The sequence below is a fragment of the Myxocyprinus asiaticus genome, chromosome 21, assembly GCF_019703515.2.
Source record: "Myxocyprinus asiaticus isolate MX2 ecotype Aquarium Trade chromosome 21, UBuf_Myxa_2, whole genome shotgun sequence".
Classification (NCBI taxonomy): domain Eukaryota; kingdom Metazoa; phylum Chordata; class Actinopteri; order Cypriniformes; family Catostomidae; genus Myxocyprinus; species Myxocyprinus asiaticus.
In genome coordinates, this window is record NC_059364.1 from 18,856,701 (window position 1) to 18,876,860 (window position 20,160).

Here is a 20,160-nt window from a genome sequence, read left to right on the forward strand (position 1 = left end):
TGTCAGAGTGACCATCGGGTTCTTGGTCACCTCCCTGACTAAGGCCCTTCTCCCCCGATCGCTCAGTTTGGCTGGGCGGCCAGCTCTAGGAAGAGTCCTGGTGGTTCCAAACTTCTTCCATTTACGGATGATGGAGGCCACTATGCTCATTGGGACCTTCAGTGCTGCAGAAATTTTTCTGTACCCTTCCCCAGATCGGTGCCTCGATACAATCCTGTCTCGGAGGTCTACAGACAATTCCTTGGACTTCATGGCTTGGTTTGTGCTCTGAGATGCACTGTTAACTGGGGGACCTTATATAGACAGGTGTGTGCCTTTCCAAATCATGTCCAATCAACTGAATTTACCACAGGTGGACTCCAGTCAAGTTGTAGAAACATCTCAAGGATGATCAGTGGAAACAGGATACACCTGAGCTCAATTTTGAGTGTCATGGCAAAGGCTGTGAATACTTATGTACATGTGATCCCCCCCCCCACCCCGTTTTTTATTTTGAATAAATTTGCAAAGATTTCAAATAAACTTCTTTCACGTTGTCATTATGGGGTATTGTTTGTAGAATTTTTAGGAAAATTAATGAATTTAATCCTTTTTGGAATAAGGCTGTAACATAACAAAATGTGGAAAAAGTGAAGCGCTGTGAATACTTTCTGGATGCACTGTATACCTACAGTAAGGTTTTAGCTGGAAGTGGGATTTGGTTAAACTGGCGTTGTTTATTGACATTGATTGTGACACCATAATACTCGATTGACAAAGTTCCATCAATGCAGAAACAACATTTGAAATAAATTAATCATAGAACACTAGGACATGAATATTTGTTTTGATCCACATACGCACTTAAAAGCCTAATAAGGATTTTATAGGAACAAAATTTAATTCTAACATGACTGGTGCCAAACTTGGCACACATAAGTAGTCTCCATTTTGTCTGTTTGCATTGTACAGACTTTCAGTGACGTGTTTTGTCTCTGTAAAGTATTAACACAGATCCTGGCATCCTGTTTATTGTACTGGAGCCTTTGAGCTTAGGAGAAGACCTAAGCTTGCTTTAATAGAACAAAACGTATTACTTCTAGAAAGCAATCTAAGCTTGAAAGCAGTCTCAAGAGGTAGTTAAGTATTTAGGCTACATAGGACAGAACTGAGAAAAGACAGCATTCATAAAACATTAAATCTTTACTAGTTACTCTCAGAAACATCAGTCCTTAAAAATAATGTTAATATATTTTATTCTAATCACTGCACTTCAGTTTCAGGGCCACAGTGGTGTTGAAGGTGACTGCTAATGTTGCAAATGCCGATAACACAACATGATCCACATGTAAACAGAGTACATCAAGCACAAACAATCTCTGAAATACTGATATGGATACGACAGTACAACTGTTCATTGTGAACACAAACCACATCCAGTACTAAAAATTATGCAAAGCCAACTAACTACACAATACAATGAAATTAAATCAAATATGAAAGCAAAGGTTAAGTCTATCTAAAGCTTGTCCGGTGTATGGGAGGATTCCCCTTCAAATGAATCCTGAATTAACAGGTACACCTTGTTTGTGAACTGCAACAAAAATCAACTCTTACACAGACCCTGCTGTTACTTAGTCTAGATAAAAAAACATAAATGGTGTATTTTGTACAGCATATGAAAATATAGAGCACAAAATAAGAACACTAATGTTTAATTGTTTTCAGGTCACTGAAAATGTGCTAATTAGGTTGATTTTATAACAAAACAACCACTTAGGAAAACATTTAAATGACTCAATGTATAGGACAGGGTTTGGCTTAGTGAAGGAAAACAGTCTAATGTAAACACATAAGATTTTAGGTATAGCCAGAAACTATTTAGCAGGGACGGACCACTTCTATTTAAATTAATGGGAGAAATTGGAACGCCCAACCAAGCTTTAACACCCATCGGATGTAGGAAGGAAGTCCTGCCTAACAGGTAAAAGAGCCAATCACTTTTTAGATACAGACATCGCCTGTCAATCAACTTGTGCATTAGCAATACAAGACTGGAAAATTGCGTTTTTTTTAGCCGATTCCAATATTATCAAATAATATTGCTGATTTGATGTTCTTTGATCGTAATCTTGGCCAACCAATTTTTAGATTTTGGTGTTCCCCCATTCAAGAAGATAGGAGCTGCACTGGCATAACTGGAAATAGCCTCCCAAGAGCGTTCCACAGATGGCCGACAGTGGACTGACTTGCTAGAAAAACTTTGGTATAGCTTAAAGTTTTTAGTAATTAGTATTTAAAAATAAATATATACAGTATGGTAACTTATAAGGGCTCGGAAAAAAAAAAGAGATCTGCTGGGAGGTTACACAAATAAACAGAGCAAACTCAATTCAAACCGTAAACAAATCGATCAATACCAATCTAAATAAACACATTTCGACAGGTAAATAAAAAACAAAATATAATTTGTTTCCAGTCAACTTAAAGAAAAAAAAAGAAGATATGAACAACAGATAATCTGCAAGTTCCATCAACAAGATGCTTTTCATCAATGAAAGCGATATTTGCGTGCTGGCTTGAGACTAACGTAGGTCTTTTTCATATCTTCCTCCTCTTCTTTCTTGACAAGATGGTAGCGCTCTCCCTTTGTGGTGACCACCTGACTGCCGTGGTAGCGCACCAGTTTCTTAGGGGCCTGCAGATCATCAAGCAGATAGTGGAAAGAATGAATGTCTACTGTACACAAAACACATTCCATCAAAGATAAGCAATGCAATCACTGACAACTGAAATCATCCTAAATTATTTTATGTGCTACCCACACAATAGAGCTACATGCATTTTGCTGCAAAAATGTATCCACTGTCACATGTGGTTAGGGAAGCACAGCTGCAACATTGATATTAAAAAAAAAAAAAAAAGATTAAAGAGAAAACATGCAAGGGGCCTGGGTTGCTCGGCGAGTATTGACGCTGACTACCACCCCTGGAGTCGCCATTTCGAATCCAGGGTGTGCTGAGTGACTCCAGTCAGGTCTCCTAAGCAACCAAATTGGCCCGGTTTCTAGGGAGGGTAGAGTCACATGGGGTAACCTCCTCGTGGGCGCGATTAGTGGTTCTCGCTCTCAATGGGGCACGTGGTAAGTTGTGCGTGGATCGCGGAGAGTAGCATGAGCCTCCACATGCTGGGAGTCACCGCGGTGTCATGCACAACGAGCCACGTGATAAGATGCGTGGATTGACTGTCTCAGAAGCGGAGGCAACTGAGACTTTTCCTCCGCCACCCAGGTTGAGGTGAGAACCGCACCACCACGAGGACCTAGTAAGTAGTGGGAATTGGGCACTCCAAATTGGGGAGAAAATGAAAAAAATGTATTGCATTAACAAGACTAAGAAAGCATCATACTTCAGAAAGACATGGATTTCTAGTTTTATGCAAAACTGTAATGAAATAAAAGCAATCAATTCAATGTTTTTTTCATGTATTTGTTTTATACAGGAAACTAAAAACTCACATCTTTAGGAGTGACTGGTCTGTGTATTTTTTTATCTTCTTCACTGTCAACCAGCATGTACCTGTGGGAAAATAAACCAATACTTTGTATTTTAAAGCATTTCATTAGACATAGAACATCTGATATGATACAAGTTTTTGGGATAGTTTGAAATAAATTTAGCCAAAGAAACACTCTAAGGCAATTCTGACAAAGCTCACTTTTCTAAAATGCTTGCTTTAAGTTTCTGATCAACTTCTGCAGATATGGTCTTCCCTTGACTTGCCTGAAAATATAAAATGTGAAAGGGGTTTACATATAATAATAACAACAACAACAAATCTCTTTAGCACAGTAACATTTATTCATCACAAAAATACTTAAATCTTTTTTTTTTTTTTTTTTTTTTTTACTTTTAAAAAAACTCACATTGAGAGATGGAGGGCACTTAAGCTGGACATCACCCTCAATAATGAGGCGAACAGCTTCCTCCATGTCTCCTTTAGCAATAGACAATGCACTTCTTGCCTCTGTCACACTGCACTTGGGGAACATCTCAAGGAGATGTTGCTCCTGGTTATCCCACGCAGATTCACTCACCTGAAAATAAATTCACAAACAGACATTCACTTGTATGCAAAGTATGAATTAGTTATATGATCCACAATTTGATTTAAGGGATAGTTCACCCAAAAATGAAAATTCTCATCATTTACTCACCCTCATGCCATCCCAGATGTGTATGACTTTCTTTCCCCCACACCTATCATATCGCTTCTTAAGATATGGGTGTAACCACTGGAGTCTTATGGATTACTTTCATGCTGCCTTTATATGCTTTTTGGACCTTCAAAGTTCTGAGCTGAGATATTCTTCTAAAAATCTTAGTTTGTGTTCAGCAAAAGTAAGTCATACACATCTGGGATGGCATGAGGGTGAGTAAATAATGACAGAATTTTAATTTTTGGGTGAACTATCCTTTTAAGAATTGTAACTTAACATCTAAATATAAACCTTGATCATCAGCTTGATCAGTACATTCTTAATGTGCTTGAAAGGCCCATTACCTTAGCTGTGGCTCCCTCTGCTTGTGATGTAAGGTTGTGTGTCTTTGCTACGGAGTCTCTGTGGGTTAAGGCAGAACTTTCGGAGAGGGGAAATGTAATCTCCTCTATTTTTATCTCTCCAGATTCTTAAAAATACAATAAGAACATCACACATGTGTGGAACAATCCTATAACTCTCCTATGACAATATAAAAAATTGAACACTACTGTCATTATGAGAGGGAAAATTACCTGTGTGCCGTACAGAGGCCAACTTTGATGCCAAATTAAACATCATCTCGCAAACTTTGACACTGTAAGCAAGAATGGCTCATCAGTTGAATTTTGAATGTTAATTATTATTTTGATAATTATTGTTTTAGGAGTCTTTAAAATGTAATTGAACAACACTTCCAGTTTATCATCATTGTAGGATTAAACTTGCAAGTGATCTGCCCAGGTGGCACAACAGCTACTTACATTACCTGTCAATATCGGAAAAACCAGGGATGTAGGCCTCAAGCATTTCAACAAACACCTCTACATCAAAGTTCTCCTCCACACTTTCTTGAGATCCCAAATCTTCCAGCACCCCGGTGATGTAAGACATAATCACATCATCTAGTGTACTGATCATGTTGAAAATATGGAACATCATTGACAGATTAGCACAGTAGAGAAAACAAACAAACAAACAACGTAATTAAACGTATGGGTGCATTGCCACACCCTTACCTCAGATCCACGTGCGGTATATATGTTAAAATGAAGTCGTATAGTGCGTCGTGGATGATTTTCTGGAGATCCATCTTATTTGCAATCAGTTAAAAAGAATGAAGAGGAAACAGAAGCAGCAAACAACAACTTAGAAAGTCACTTTTCTCACTTCTGTCTGCAGCAAAGGAGATGCTTAAAGGGATAGTTCACCTAAAAATGCAGAGAAAATAATTCTCATCATTTACTCACCCTCATGCCATCCTAGCTGTTTATGACTTTCTATCTTCTGCTGAACACAAAGATTTTTCAGAAGACTCTCAGCTCTGTAGGTCCATACAATGCAACTGAATGGGTACCAAAATTTTGAAGCTCCAAAATGCAAATAAAGGCTGCATGAAAACAATACATAAGACTCCAGTGGTTAACTCCATGTCCTCTGAAACGATATGATAGGTGTGGGTGAGAAAAAGATCAATATTTAGGTCCTTTTTGCAATACATTATCCTCCCTGCCCAGTAGGTGGCGATATGCACGAATAAAGCAAATCGCCAAAAACAGAAGAGAAGAAGAAGAATGTGAAAGTGGAGATTGATAGTAAAAAAAAAAAAAAAGGACTTATGTATTGATCTGTTTCTCACCCACACTTATATGGCTTCTGAAAAAATGTATTTACCCATTGGAGTCATATGGATTACCCTTATGCTTTTGGAGCCTCAAATTTTTGGTACCCATTCACTTGCATTGTATGGACCCTCAGAGCTGAGATATTTTTCTAAAAATCTTCGTTTGTGTTCAGCAGAAGAAAGAAAGTCATACACATCAGGGATGGCATGAGGGTGAGTAAATGATAATGCGAAATGAGAATTTTCATTTTTGGATGAACTATCCCTAAAGGTAAAGCATCGGTAAATTTGACAGAAAAACAAACAACATACTGCTGTGAGAACGTGTTCGATTGCTCTCAACATGTGAACTGACACAGGTACTTCCGATCTTAGAAATTATGGTACATATATTTAGAATTCAGCATTGTCAACCGAAGTCCTGCAAAAAGTAAGAAAAATAATAATTTTAAAAAAAAATCAAAAAATCACTTAACGAACTGGCATTTCTTAGAAAATACCTTTTCAAAGTCTAAACTGTTATAAACGTGTTGGAAAGGCATAAACTACACATACACACTCTTGCGTAAATGCAACATTTGTACACCTTACACAACTGCTTTAGATAGCTGGCGCTGAAAACGCGCTTGAAGACTAATTCTTATGATTAACATAAGATTCACCGTCAACGGATGTGCCAATAAACTGCTAATTAGATACATATGATGTAGATATCATGGCTTGTTTATTTACATGAATCGTTCAGTGGGGTAGCCGATGGCTAACTAGCATCTTCACGTAAAATGCGCAAAAGCCTTTAGAATTCTCACCTTTGGATCAGTCCGCGCACCTGAAAGAACAATAAAAAGTTGGCAGGTAAAAATTCTTGACCTGACGCGTAAATTGGCAAAAAGTCATAAAACGTTTAGCTAATGCTTTAGTCCTGCGCGCGGTCGCTGGTGTTCAAACCCTATGACGTCACATCCGCTTTAATGTAAACACACCCTCGTGTCACTGTAGTGATTGCCCATCCCAGTACTGCTCAAACACATGTTCCTCTCCCTCCCTATTCCACTGTACAATACTGTATATTTAGTCTTATTTTTGATTATATGTCAAGCTGTTCCACATTAGAGACATTCCCACTCAGAGTGTGGAGTGTTTAGCGCAGCTGTCCTGATGTATCCGAACAAGATGTACAGGACCTCTGGCAGACAAACAGCCCCACAACATTAAAGATCCAGCACCACATTTAACCGTGGGCATTGGGTATTTCATCTCTGTGTGCGCCAACCCCATCTGCCAAAAAGCTGTTTTTTTGTTTTGTTTCATCTGACCATAGAACCCAGTCGCATTTGAAGTTCCAGTAGTGTCTGGCAAACTGAAGACGATTGAGTTTGTTGTTGGATGAGTGCAGAGGCTTTTTTTTCTTGAAACCCTCCCAAAAAACTTGTGGTGATGTAGGCAATGTCTGATATATATATATATATATATATATATATATATATATATATATATATATATATATATATATATATATTTTAAGACTGTCTGACCCCAAGACCCAACTCATTTCTGCAATTCTCCAGCTGTGATCTTTGCATTGCTTTGCGCTACTCTAGTTAAACATGCATTGATCACCAAACTGTAATTGTGATGTATTTCATATCATAGAATATTGTTTTGTCCACTCATTCACAAACCAAGGCCAAAGTCACCCCTTAGCAAACACCTTTTTATTGACAAGCAATAGTAAGTTGTGTCTGTGTTGTTTTTATTGTCTTCTATAATGCCCTTACACACATATATCACCATCATCTGTTAGACTAAGAGCACATATAAGGGAGGAAAAGTGCTTCAGTGATTTCTAGTGGTTCAGTGTTATTACACTAGTGTAGGCTGTCACGCCTCCTGATTACAAATTGGTTTCATAGATGTTTAGCACTGCATAATTAATGCTTCATCACGCGTGTGTGTTTGTTTTATCCAGCTGCACTGTTTCATTAGTTAGTGCAGGAAATACAGTACATGAGGCTGATAATGAGTCTAGCAGAAGATGTCTCATCTTGGCTGGACTCTATTTAACCCTCTTGGGTCAGTGGCATGTGGAATTGTCTTACAAATTGAATGCATGCATAAAACCTATCCTTGCTCCTTATATTTAGATAAATATTAGGAAAATAGCAGTGTGCTTTATAAGACTTAATACTAGAACTGTTAATGACGATGACTACAGTTATATAGACTGTTTGGTTAGATGTTAGCTTTAAATGTGCATATTAACTTATATGCATTGTTAATTTTAGTTTACTTTTAAGTTTAGTTTACTAAGCAAATTATTCAGTTTTGCTTTTCAGCTAAATTAAACAGAAGGCCTAAAGAATTATGAAAACAGAACACAAAACAGTTCATGAAATGACAGAAATGAAAAAAGGTAGCCTATTCAAAAATAACAAACCATTGTTTTGGCTAACATAATTGTAATTGATCATTTGTAGAAAATCATATACATACATGAAAACATGCCCCAATAAAAATGAATGTGCCCTTATATTTCCTTGTCACAGTTCTTTTAACTTTTGAGTTAAAATCTTCCTTCATTATATAGGCCTAGCTGACTTTTGCTTGAATGTATTTCAGTGTAATTTTATTGTGCTCCAAATAGCTGTTATATAAATCTGATTATTGTGGAATTATAGTTTGATCATATCTAATTTAAGACAGTTTTGAACTTGGTGTTTAAAACCAACATGGAAAACTACTGTTAGTCTCTATGACCTAATAAATAAATAAATAAAAGATTTTTGAAAATTGGTTGACCCATTTTGAGTAATTATTTACTAGCGCAATTTTTGCTGCTTAATTGTCAGATCGACTGTGTTTAGCTTCATGATCTGAACACTAGGTGGCTGCATTGAGACATGTTACATTTTTTTGTTTTGTTTTTTTTTTTAAATCGTTGCTGTTCAGACTGTAAACGGAAACTATGTTTCGTTTCATAGACGAGGATAGGTGACCCTTTTTTTCTTTTTCTTTTTAGGTTAAAATTTATATAAATGCTTAAGTGAAAGTGTATAATTTAGATGCTGTGACTTTTCTTAAAAAAAAAAAAAAAAAAAAAAAATTGTTTTGCTGTGACTGAGTTTTTTATTGTTTTTTCCTTCACTAGTTCATTTTAAGTAGTCCTGCACTGTTAAAAAATTATTATTTCTTATAATTAACACCTAAAAGTTCATACAAGCTGGAGGCATTTAAATGACAAAATAATTAGCAAAATGAGTATAGCATGTCACCACAGGACATGTCAACTTTCTAAAAGTAGGGTATACCGTGGTAAAAGGCATTTTTGATTTGATTTTTCTCCCAAAACACTAAACAGCAACACAAACTACCACAGTACTTTCATAAACACCTGTTTGTCACTAAACACTGCAAAATATCCCTGATCCATGAGATCCTTGCGTGCAATGTCTAAAGTTTAAACAACAAGGTAATTTCATTAATATTTAATCATTTTTCAAATGTTGCAAATTTATGTAGCAAATGGGAATCCCTGAAAGTATCACATTTATTTTAAGACAAAATACTTATTTATCATTTTCAGTTTTGTTTAAGGTGATTTAGTCAAAAGTTTTTTAATAACTGTCCAATAAGTGAAAGGATATTATTTGGGGTAAAAAGGCCCACTGTTGCAAGGGCTAAAGGCCCCTATAAAACTCGATTAGATTTGTTCTGAAAAATGTACAAAATGAGCTCAAATTGACTAATACAATTACAATGGAGATTCATTTATTTATAGAATAATTGAGATGTTATAAAATGCTAATATTAGTGAAATTAGCAGAAACCCTTTTCTTAAGTAGTTATTTTGAATAAGTATTATCTTAATTTGTTACTCAAAAAGAAAGCATCTTGCTGTCTCAAAAGTGTTTGCCTAAATTGACAAATTTGACCATATAACTATTGTCCCTATATTTACAAGTTTTCACTTTAACCCCCCTGGGGGCCTTTTACCCCAGATGTGGGGGCTTTTTACCCCAAGTGTTGGGTAAAAGGCTCCCTCACCATCTTTAAAAAAAAAAAGAAGAAGAAGAAAAAAAAAGAAGAATTTTAATCAAAACAACCTTCAGTTATTATTTATTTTCACAGAAATGTATTTTTTTCAATCTTGATACACTTTGTTTCCAGAAAAAAAGCAAATTTTCTTTAAGGTGTGCCTTTACCCCCATTGTACCCTATAGCATATCACTCCACAGAACATATCAACTTCCTAAAAGTATTTTATGTCTATTCATGAGAAGAATCGTTATTTCTAATTTATTTATTTCTTATTATTTTTTTATGACAATAATTGTTTAGGTTGTGGATATATAAAGATATTTGTCTTTATAGATTGTAAGTGTTTAAACTTTATTGAACTTTTGTACTGGTGCTGGAAGCACTGCTAAGTTGGCCTAGTCGTCTTGCTTAGCATTCTCTTATTTGCCATTAATGACACAGGAGAACCATTTTACACTTGAAGGCTTGATGTGTCCCATCTGCCAGTGTGCTGAAACCCTTGCGCTCAAGGTGGGCCACTGAGACCCCTGCTCTGAACCTGCAGGGACCATTGTCTCATCAAGCACATCCAGTAACATTACAGAGCTTTAACATACTGTATACAACACAATGCACTTACATATGTTATGGCACTTTTATTAACAGCTCTGATGTTTGTTAAACACACCCTGTTGTTGCTCTGTGCACTCAGAAACCAGATGCAAAATCAACAGCCTATAGCTGTATAATGAAAATCTGTGTTATACAAAAGTGATCAGTTTCATTTAAGTTTTACTTGTAGTATATCCTATAGGCTATGGTACAGTTCGTGTATTTACATACTGTAAATGTTTTATGAGGTAGCATTATTATTTTTGACTTTTTTTTAATCATTGTTATAGGTAATACATCCTTTATTTATTTTTTTCTCATTTCATCTAGAATTTTGTGTTATAATTTATAGGGTGGTTGATTACTCTTATTCTTGTGCAGTTTTTATTTTTATTTCAGTATAAATATATTTGAGCTTTTATGTCTTCCTAAAAACAAATTACTTGTAGATTTAAATTTTTTTTTTTTTTAAATATCTTTTATAAATGACTAACTACATTTCAAACATTTTACATTGAAAATATTAAAAAGTAATTAAAGAAATTTCACTCATAGTTACTGGTATGCTCAAGCATGTCATTCGGCAATGGAAGGCCAGGATACACAATGTGCATATTGTGTTAAAAGAGAGAAATTTCCATTTGATCAGACACAATGGAAAAAGATTCAATCTCTGCTTTGCAATTTCCTCTTCTTCGTTAGAGAAGCCCAACACAGTGTGAATAAATTTACTGCCAAATTAATTACCTTTTCTCCAACTTTAGACAATAATGCCAGAAGCTGTCTGTTGGAACACATCTCTAATTATTTTATTAATGTTTGATTCACTGTTCAGGTACAGCGACTTCACATTCTTTATTAACTTTTATTATACTTTTAAGTGAATGTGTATTATTATATTTTATATTAGCTGATCTTGAATTGAATTACCCAAGTGACAAAATCAAATCAACAGATTTGTGTTTTCCTCTCACAGATATTGTTAAAATTTAACAAATCTATTGTGCAATAGAAGTCACCAAGTTTTTTTAATGAGGTTATTTTTAAGCTTTTACAATTTGTCCCCTAACTGTCAAATTGTGAGATAAATGAATAGAATCTAATCAAAATGCCATACTGCATCAAACTGCGCTTTGAAGTTCATTGTCACTTATATCAGGGGAAGAGAATACTAAACTTTAACCTCAAATTTTCTGTCCTTTTTGTCTGTATAACGTATATGGGGATATATCTGGGCTCTAAACAAAGCTTTAGGTCAAAGAGCAAGCAGCTATACTCTGAGACAATATATACCATTTAGATTTAATACTACACTTTTTAATATTTATTTATTATTCTGGATGATTATTATATATTATTTATTCTTTTTTATTTGCCGTATTTTACTCTTGAATTGTTCGTTATCAGTGGTTTGCTGTAGGTTTCTGATCCTGTCTCACATTATCTTTGTCCTTGTACATAATATGAAAGACTAGTAGTAGGAAACCCAATGTCAAGCAGTAGCATGCGTGCAGAAGGCATGCAAACATTATTTAAACCTGCTTCTGTAGCCAGTGTATCAGGCTTGGGGGTCTGGAGCTGTATCAAGCCATCAGAGCTGGCTTATCCGGCCTCCTGCAAGGCAATGCTTGTCTTCCCGTCTGGCTCCTACTTAGATCCTGTCTCAAGGAAATAGGCACCAGACTGGCCGATGCTCCATAAGACCCACTATGAACAGGAGGCATAATACGGTCTTGTGCAGTGGACACACTTTTATTTAGACGAGTCTGCTTGAATAGCCCACTCAACTTTAAGCTATAACAGAAATTTCTCTGCATATTTTGATGCTGAGAAATGATATTTATTCCACTATCACTTATTTGTTTATCTAGTTTTCATATTAACGCAGACATTTTTGCTGCATGTGCAAAGCATTTTGATAATTATTTATTTTGATAATTATTTATTATTAATTATTTATTATGTCCTCATATGATCAGGGTTCATATGATACTGTATCATAATATTATCATATTAAAGGAATTTTTCATGTTCAAGTTAAGCTCAATTGACAGCATTTGCTGCATAATGTTGATTAACCCGAAACATAATTTGGCTCAATCCTTGTTTATATATATTAAAAAATTACATTAAGGCTACAATAAATCACTTACAATGGAAGTCGATGGGGCTACCCATAAATGTTAAAAAACGCTCTTTTCAAAGGTATAGCCACAAGATGTAAACATATAGGTGTTAACAGGATTTTAGCGTGATGAAATCACTTGCTAACCTTTTCTGTGTAAAGTTATATTCAATATTACAACTTTGTTGTAATGCCGGTTAAAGGAATATTCTGGGTTCAATACAAGTTAAGCTCAATCGACAGCATTTGTGGCATAATGTTGATTACCAAAATGTATTTTGACATGTCCCTCCTTTTCTTTAAAAAAAAAGCAAAAATCTAGGTTACGGTGAGACACTTGCAACGGAAGTGAATGGGCCCAATCCGTAAATGTTAAAATACTCACGGTTTCAAAAGTATAGCCAAAAGACGTGAACAATATACATGTTAACATGATTTTAGTGTGATCAAATCACTTACTGACCTTTTCTGTTTAAAGCCAATTTTAAACTTCGTTGCCATAACGATGTAATGTAATGTCAACAAACCCTAAAAATGACGATTTAAATGACTTTATTGCTCAAACAGTTCAGAAGTTTTAACAGAATAATTCATTTAAGTGCTTTTATAAAATTATAAGCTCACATTTCTGCCTTTAAACTCTCCAAAAATTGGCCCCATTCACTTCAATTGCAAGTGCCTCACTGTAACCGTGATTTTTGCTTTTTTTAAAGGCAAGGATGGATGGAGTCAAATTAATTTTTATGGTAATCAAGATTATGCCAAAAATGCTGTCGATTGAGCTTAACTTGTATTGCACCCGGAATATTTCTTTAACTTTGTAATCTTAAATGCCATAACTGATTTTATTGTGATTGTTTTTTTTGTTTTTTTTATCACACTAAAATCATATTAACATGTATAATGTTTATGTTTTGTGGCTATACTTTTGAAACAGTGTTTATCTCAATGTTTATGGACCGGCCTTATTGTAACAATTTTGTACTTTTTAAAAAAAAAAATATTTTTTTTTTCATTTATAAAGACCATAAACTTGCGTCCTTGCTTCTAAAAAATCAACACACTAGTTTATAGTATAGAGTATATACTATATACAGTATGCATAGTAAATTGTCTGTATATCAGAGATCTAAAACAAAGCCAGAATGATGGCTGATGGCGTATGATATATGAAGTGCTTTATATCAAATGAAGAGCTTGTTTCTGGCTCGTATTGTTTATCAGGCCTGTCTGCGATATGACCCCAGCACTTAACTGGTTAAAGGGTGTCCGCAATCCATCATCAGGACCCCTGCATATTAACACTGATCTGTTAGAAATGAAGAACAGACGTGTGTTATCGTTTACAGTGGGAAAACATTTCTTTCCATGATAGAGCAGGAGAGATTTCTGAAAAATGGCCTATCTAATGTGTTTTGTTTTCTATCAATAGTGTGGCTCTTCTCCGAATTATGGAGCAATAGAGGCAAATGCTCTATGTGGTAAGACTTGAGATTTCTTTGATATGTTTTGGTATAACAATGGTTTCTTTCTTGCCTTTTGTAAAACTTTAGCAACGGTACTTTGTTGCTTATGATTCAATACCCCTCTGTGTTTTTGAACAAGACTGGAATATTTAGTGGTGGGTAGTCTGTATGGGGGGAAGCATTTTTATCAGTGAACATACATTTTTAGGACTGTTTCCAGAGCTTTTGGGTGTCTCTCATGTGTGAGACTGCTCAGTGGAGAGAAGACTCCCCTCGGTAGAAACATCTGTTGTAGAAGGGCCTGTCACTTTCCCTTTTGTAGGCTCTGTCTCTTTCTCAGACTGAGACTGTCATCAGGTTTGATCATTTACGCGGCTCAGAGAATAATGTAGCTGAATTGGACATGCGTTCATGCAGTTGAGTAACTCTGTGTGTATACGTTTTTTCTCCTTCAGATTCTACAGTATTTTGGGAGATGTTGTTTTTGTCATTAAAACAAAATTTGAAGAGAGAGACATAATGAAAATAATTAATTAACACTGCAAAATGAAAATGCTGTCATCATTAACTAACCATCATGTTGTTCCAAACCTGCATGACACAAAAGGTGATGTAAGGCAGAATGTTAGCCTCAGTCACCATTTGCAGTAGAGCAGCAGTGGAGTCATTCAGGTTCCTGGGCTCTACCATCTCTCAGGACCTGAAGTGGGACACCAACATAGACTCCATTGTGAAGAAGGCTCAGCAGAGGTTGTACCTTCGCCAGTTGAGGAAGTTCAACCTGCCATTGGAGCTGCTGACAAAGTTCTACTCAGCCGTCACTGAGTCTGTCCTGTGCACATCTATAACTTTTTGGTTTTTTTCAGCCACCAAATCAGACAGAAGGAAACTACAATGGACAGTCAGGACTGCTGAGAGGATTATTGGTGCCCCCTGCCCACCCTCCAAGACCTGTATGTCTCCAGAGTGAGGAAACATGCAGGTAGTATCACTCTGGACCCCACACACCCTGCCCACTCCCTTTTTGAACTGTTGCCCTCTGGCCGGCGCTACAGAGCACTGAGCGCCAGCACATCCAGGCACAAGAACAGTTTTTACCCTTAGGCCATTTTCCACATTAACATTTAAACTGCATCAGGACTCTCTTAGTGCAATAATGTATAAATATGCCATGTACATATGTAAATTCACTCATATTTAATTCAATTACTGTACATACCCCTACCTTGCACCTATATTACCACTTGCACATGTACATACACCATTCTGTTATATGTCCTATTATTTGTATGTCTATTTATACTCTTACCTAGTTTTATATTCTGTGTCTCACTGTAATGTTCTGTGTGCACTTGTTTCCCCTGTCATCCAAAAAAATTCCTTGTGGATGTGAGAACACTTATAAAGCTCATTCTGATTCTGATTTACTTTCATTATATGCAAAAAACATCAGCATCAATGCATTCTTCAAAACAACATTTTCATTTTTGGGTGAACTATCCCTTTAAGCTATTTACATGGATAGGCAGACCAATGTCTAAAATGGCCCAAAGGTGTGGTGTGTCTCAAGCAACACAGGAAATGTTTTTAGAGCAGCACCACAACAGTGCCACAAGGCTCCTCACCTCCTGGTGTCTTCGGGTCAACTGCCATTTATCTTGTGTCGGAGAGCACCTTGAAGTGATTCTTCATCTAATCTTAACATTAGAGCCATGTCAAAACATGGGTTGGCCTGATGTCTGAGGTACTGGACGGAATCCATAAATTAGGTGGAAATGCAACCTGAGCAACTCAACCAGCTAAACCTTCATCTGCATTTATTAAGTGGAAAGTTCACCCAAAAATGAAAATTCTGTCATCATTTACTCACCCTTGCGTCTTTTAAAACTCATGTGACATTATTTCTTCTGTGGAACACAAAGTTATTTATAGCAGAATGTCCAAGTTGCTTCTTTCTATACAATTAAAGTGAATGGTGACTGGCTGTCAAGCACAATTTTCAATGAATAATAACTTAAATTTCAGTCTATTCCTCACACAAAACTGTTGAATGCTTCAGTCATACTGACTATGTTTTTGATGATTTTATTGTGCTTTTTTTTCTTTCAGGAGCTTTACAGCCCCTGCTCCCCTTTCATTGTATGGAAGAGAGTAGCTCAGACATTCCACTAAAGTTCTCCTTTGGTGTTGCACGGAACAACACTAGGGTGAGTAAATGTTGATAGAATTTTCAATTTTGTGACTGTCTCTTTAATATACCAAGATACTGTCTGCTCATGTCCTAGATATGACTTTATTAAGGGTGAATAATGTTAAAAGTTTTGGATAGTTCATTCATGAATATAATCCTATTGAATTGAAACCATTCTTCTGTATCCTGAATTTCAGATATTTGGTTCATTGGCACTGAAAAAAGTTTTGTGTGTCGTAGCCTACCATTTGTTGAGTCGTATGATATCTCTAATAAGCCTTTTACACTTATACATTTTAGCTCAAACAGGCATCTGATTACTATTGAAAATTTAGTTTTCACTTCAGTAAGATATTGACAAGGGTTTCATTGGTACAACATTATTGACACTTTAACAGTTACTTTATTGAAAGCTCTTGGCTATCTATGTACAGTTTGGATTAGCATAATTGGATTTGATTTTTGCTCCTTTGTTTATTGTCATTGTAAATGTGGCTCTTTGTGAAACATTTTTTTATGGCACATCCTGACAAAAAAGCAAAAAGTTTACAGCAAAACACACCTTTCACAGTTCGATTAACTCAGCGCAATCTCAGCCAAACCTTTGCAGTTGGATGCACAGATGGGTACTGTGTTCGCCTGCCCTCCATAAAGACATTGCTTATTAAATACAGGTTATTTCAGGACGAAAACATGCTTGGCTTCAGAGTAAGGGCCTCGTGCCACTCTTGCCTGTCACCATATTACTCATCTTGCACAGCGAGTGGAATTCCAGCCCTGGTCTCCCCGCTCTCTCTCGCCACTGTGTGTGTTTTGTTAAGAGACTGTATTCCATTCTTCTAACTTTGTTCCATTGACTGAGTTGCCCCGAGTGAGCTATGAGAGACGCTGGCTTTCTGTGCCAAAGGTACGCTAGCATTACTGTCTGAAGAAAATAAAGCTTGCTGTTTCGCTTTGCTGCCACCAGATGCAATTCGCAGCATGAAACACAGGCGGTGGTCTCCAGGCTCTGCGCTTTGTGCAAAAAAATTGCAGGGTGCTTTCTACTCAAAACTCAGTGTTTTCTTTTTCAAGCAATACAGTTGGATCAGATTTTTCCTTGTTTTGTATTTAACTCATTCTGAAGATCAGATTAAAATGACTAGATATTTTCTTAGTAATAAAGATCGTTGGATTAATAAAATATAATTTAGTATTAAAGTGCAAGGTAATTTCAAAATGCTAAAGCACTTCTCATATAAAGACATTAGCTTCTTGAATTTGTGCTCCTGTAATTAAATGATTTAATGACTCTTTTCATCCAAATCTAGAATTTATTAATCAAATGTCCTATTTTAAGACAATGTTTTGCTGCATTTAGCTCCATGAAGATGATATTGACTTTAGGGTGGTATCTGTTGGAGTGCATTTTTGTTACAGATTGGCTCATAATAAAAAAAACCTGATTACAAGTTCCTGTCTCTTATCTACCACAGACAATCCCTTTACACGCAGTCGTTTTCCCATGGCCAATTACCAGATCACCTTTCCAGGCTCCTGGTCTGTATGATTACACACCTGTGCTATAAAACTCAGAAATGTTTTCTTTTCACCCAGTGAGACAACACCAGTTATACCAGTTGTGACTTTAAAGGTCAGTTAAAGTGTGTTTGTCCTACAAAATGTTTTAAGAGGCATAGTTGGTTTAGCCTCACCTCTCTTATATATATATATATATTTATTTATTGTTATGTGCAGTTTTTGAGTAAGGGCAAAAAACATACAAACATTTTTTTTTACTGTAGCGTTTTTGGGATGTTCCTCCAGGCACACATGCAGACATACTGGGGTCTTTGGTCTTTAAATAATGGAATCACATTTTCGGGTTTGAACACTAAATTAAACCATAATGGGGTAAACTTTTAAAGCGGAATGTTGGAGAACATAGTAATTGTTTTTGCGTTTTTGCATTTGGTCCAACCGCAAAATACAAAAATACACTATTACATTTCTATGTCTTTCCAAAAGAGGAGGAAGAAAATAATGCCAGGGTAATATAACACAAAGAATAATTTTATAAATGTTCATAAAATAACTAAATAATTGAAAATATAAAAGGTTTGCTACATTTAAGATGCTAGATTAAGGCAGAAATGCGTCATCACTGTTTGGGAAAGGGGTCCATTATTTAATAATAATGTAAAATAACTGGTTACATTACTAAATTTAGGGAAACTTTAGTGGCCTTAAACTAACAAAATTTAGTAATGCATGGTTGTATCTCGATGTAAAATAAAACTTTTCTTTTTAATGTTGTCTTCAGAGATAATTAATACTGAAGCTTCATCGAGGTGAAAGAAGGCAGATCAGAGAGGCTTTTACATGCTTCAGATTTAACGGTGGAGCCCATCCCAAGTAATTTTCATATTGATTAATTATCTCACCCTCTGATGTTCCAGCAATGAACTGGCCCCTTCTCTATCTCTGAGATGCATTTTATCTTCCTCCACCATTCATGTACACATTTATTGAATGTGGAGACCTCGGGATTCATCTTTTGGCCACCATAGAAGCATAACTAATGGCAACATTAGAGTGGTTTTGTGAACGAGGTGAACAGATGCAGGTTAACCAAGCAAGAAATAATCTAGGATTTTATATCCTGCATGAATGAGCATAGGATATGCCAGGAATAAATTCATCCCCCCAAAATAATTTGGGAGGGTGCTTTTTCAATGGGACGTTTTTTTGGGGAGTTGGATTGCTGGTACTGATATGAAAAGAAGGGACTCCTATACGCATGTGTGGCATTTATAAGCAGATAATCACTGTCAGTTTAATGTTTTGTTGAAGTCAAATGATCTATTTTGTCTCTGACCACACGTCTATACAGCTGCCATTTAGAACTTAAGGTTTCTTTGTGTGCATTGAAGACTTGGCCCGTTCTGCTCCTCCTGCGCAAACAAGGAATGTTTTAGGGGTTGACATTGCCACACAAGCAGTCTGTGGAATCCCCTTTAATTAAAGTGACATTTGAAGGTTTTCTTGGGTACTAATAAACCTGGAAACCCATTAAAATCTTCCTAATTACTCCATTTGGGAGGAAGGAGAAACACATGGGCAGCCAGCACAGGGGTTAGCCCGCTGGCATTTGGCCCCAGAAGCTTAGCGCTGCACAAAAGAAAATGTCCCCTCGGTTACCCATCCCTCCCAGCTGAGCTTTGCTCCCCCTCATGTTTTTGCTCGCACTGAATGGAACTATATGACATGTCAGTCTTAGAGTGTCCATTCATGGAGTTAGGGGAATGTGTGAATGAAGCCTCTTAATTAGAGTGGCCCCAGCAAGTCACCTGACTCATCATTAAGGTGGCATTAAGCAAGCCCTCTGTTTTAATATGACCAGGGGAGGGAGCATCTCTTTGTGCGAGAGTCAGGCTTGACAGCCGACACACTAGCACTGAGATGAATTGGAAATAAATTAAGGAATTCTACAGCCAAGTGCTTTGTACGAGAGGAATTAGTAAATGATACTAAATATGTGTTTACATGTAATATAGTGTATCTTTCTCCTGGTTCTTAGTTTGTATATGCAGGGTTCCCACAGTCATGGAAAATCTGGAATTATCAGAGAGATTTAAAGGGATAGTTCCTCCTCCCAAAAATGAAAATTCTGTCATCATATACTCACCCTCATGTTGTTCCATATTTGCATGGCTTTCTTTCCTCTATGGAACACAGGAGATGTTTGGCACAAGTTTGAAAACGCAGTGATTTTGAAGTTTTCAGTTTTCTTATGTCATTTGTTTTCCAAAGTATGCAGTTATGGAGAGTGTCTCAATTTTCGGTTGATGAAAACACTGTTCCAGTGTGGATGAGAGGTGTAAAAGTAGCAAAATCTATTCATTTTCA

At 36.3% G+C, this 20,160-nt stretch overlaps 1 protein-coding gene across 4 annotated transcripts; it reads right to left on the reverse strand.

Annotated features, from left to right (window-relative positions):
• Positions 1-1,163: 1,163 nt before the first annotated feature.
• On the reverse strand, positions 1,164-6,818 carry cuedc2 (CUE domain containing 2). Of its 4 annotated transcripts, XM_051648597.1 has the most exons (10): positions 6,671-6,818; positions 6,174-6,282; positions 5,257-5,330; positions 5,007-5,150; positions 4,774-4,835; positions 4,543-4,667; positions 3,905-4,075; positions 3,697-3,761; positions 3,497-3,557; positions 1,164-2,677 (listed from the first exon to the last, which is right to left on the reverse strand). In XM_051648597.1, the coding sequence occupies exons 2-10, from the start codon at positions 6,204-6,206 to the stop codon at positions 2,531-2,533; spliced, it is 882 nt and encodes a 293-aa protein (XP_051504557.1). In that variant the 5' UTR covers positions 6,207-6,282; positions 6,671-6,818; the 3' UTR covers positions 1,164-2,530. The 4 variants fall into 4 exon arrangements, with proteins under 4 accessions (XP_051504557.1, XP_051504558.1, XP_051504559.1 ...); XM_051648598.1 differs by lacking the exon at positions 6,174-6,282; XM_051648599.1 differs by lacking the exon at positions 6,174-6,282 and having other exon boundaries at positions 5,257-5,448.
• Between the last annotated feature and the right edge of the window lie 13,342 nt (positions 6,819-20,160).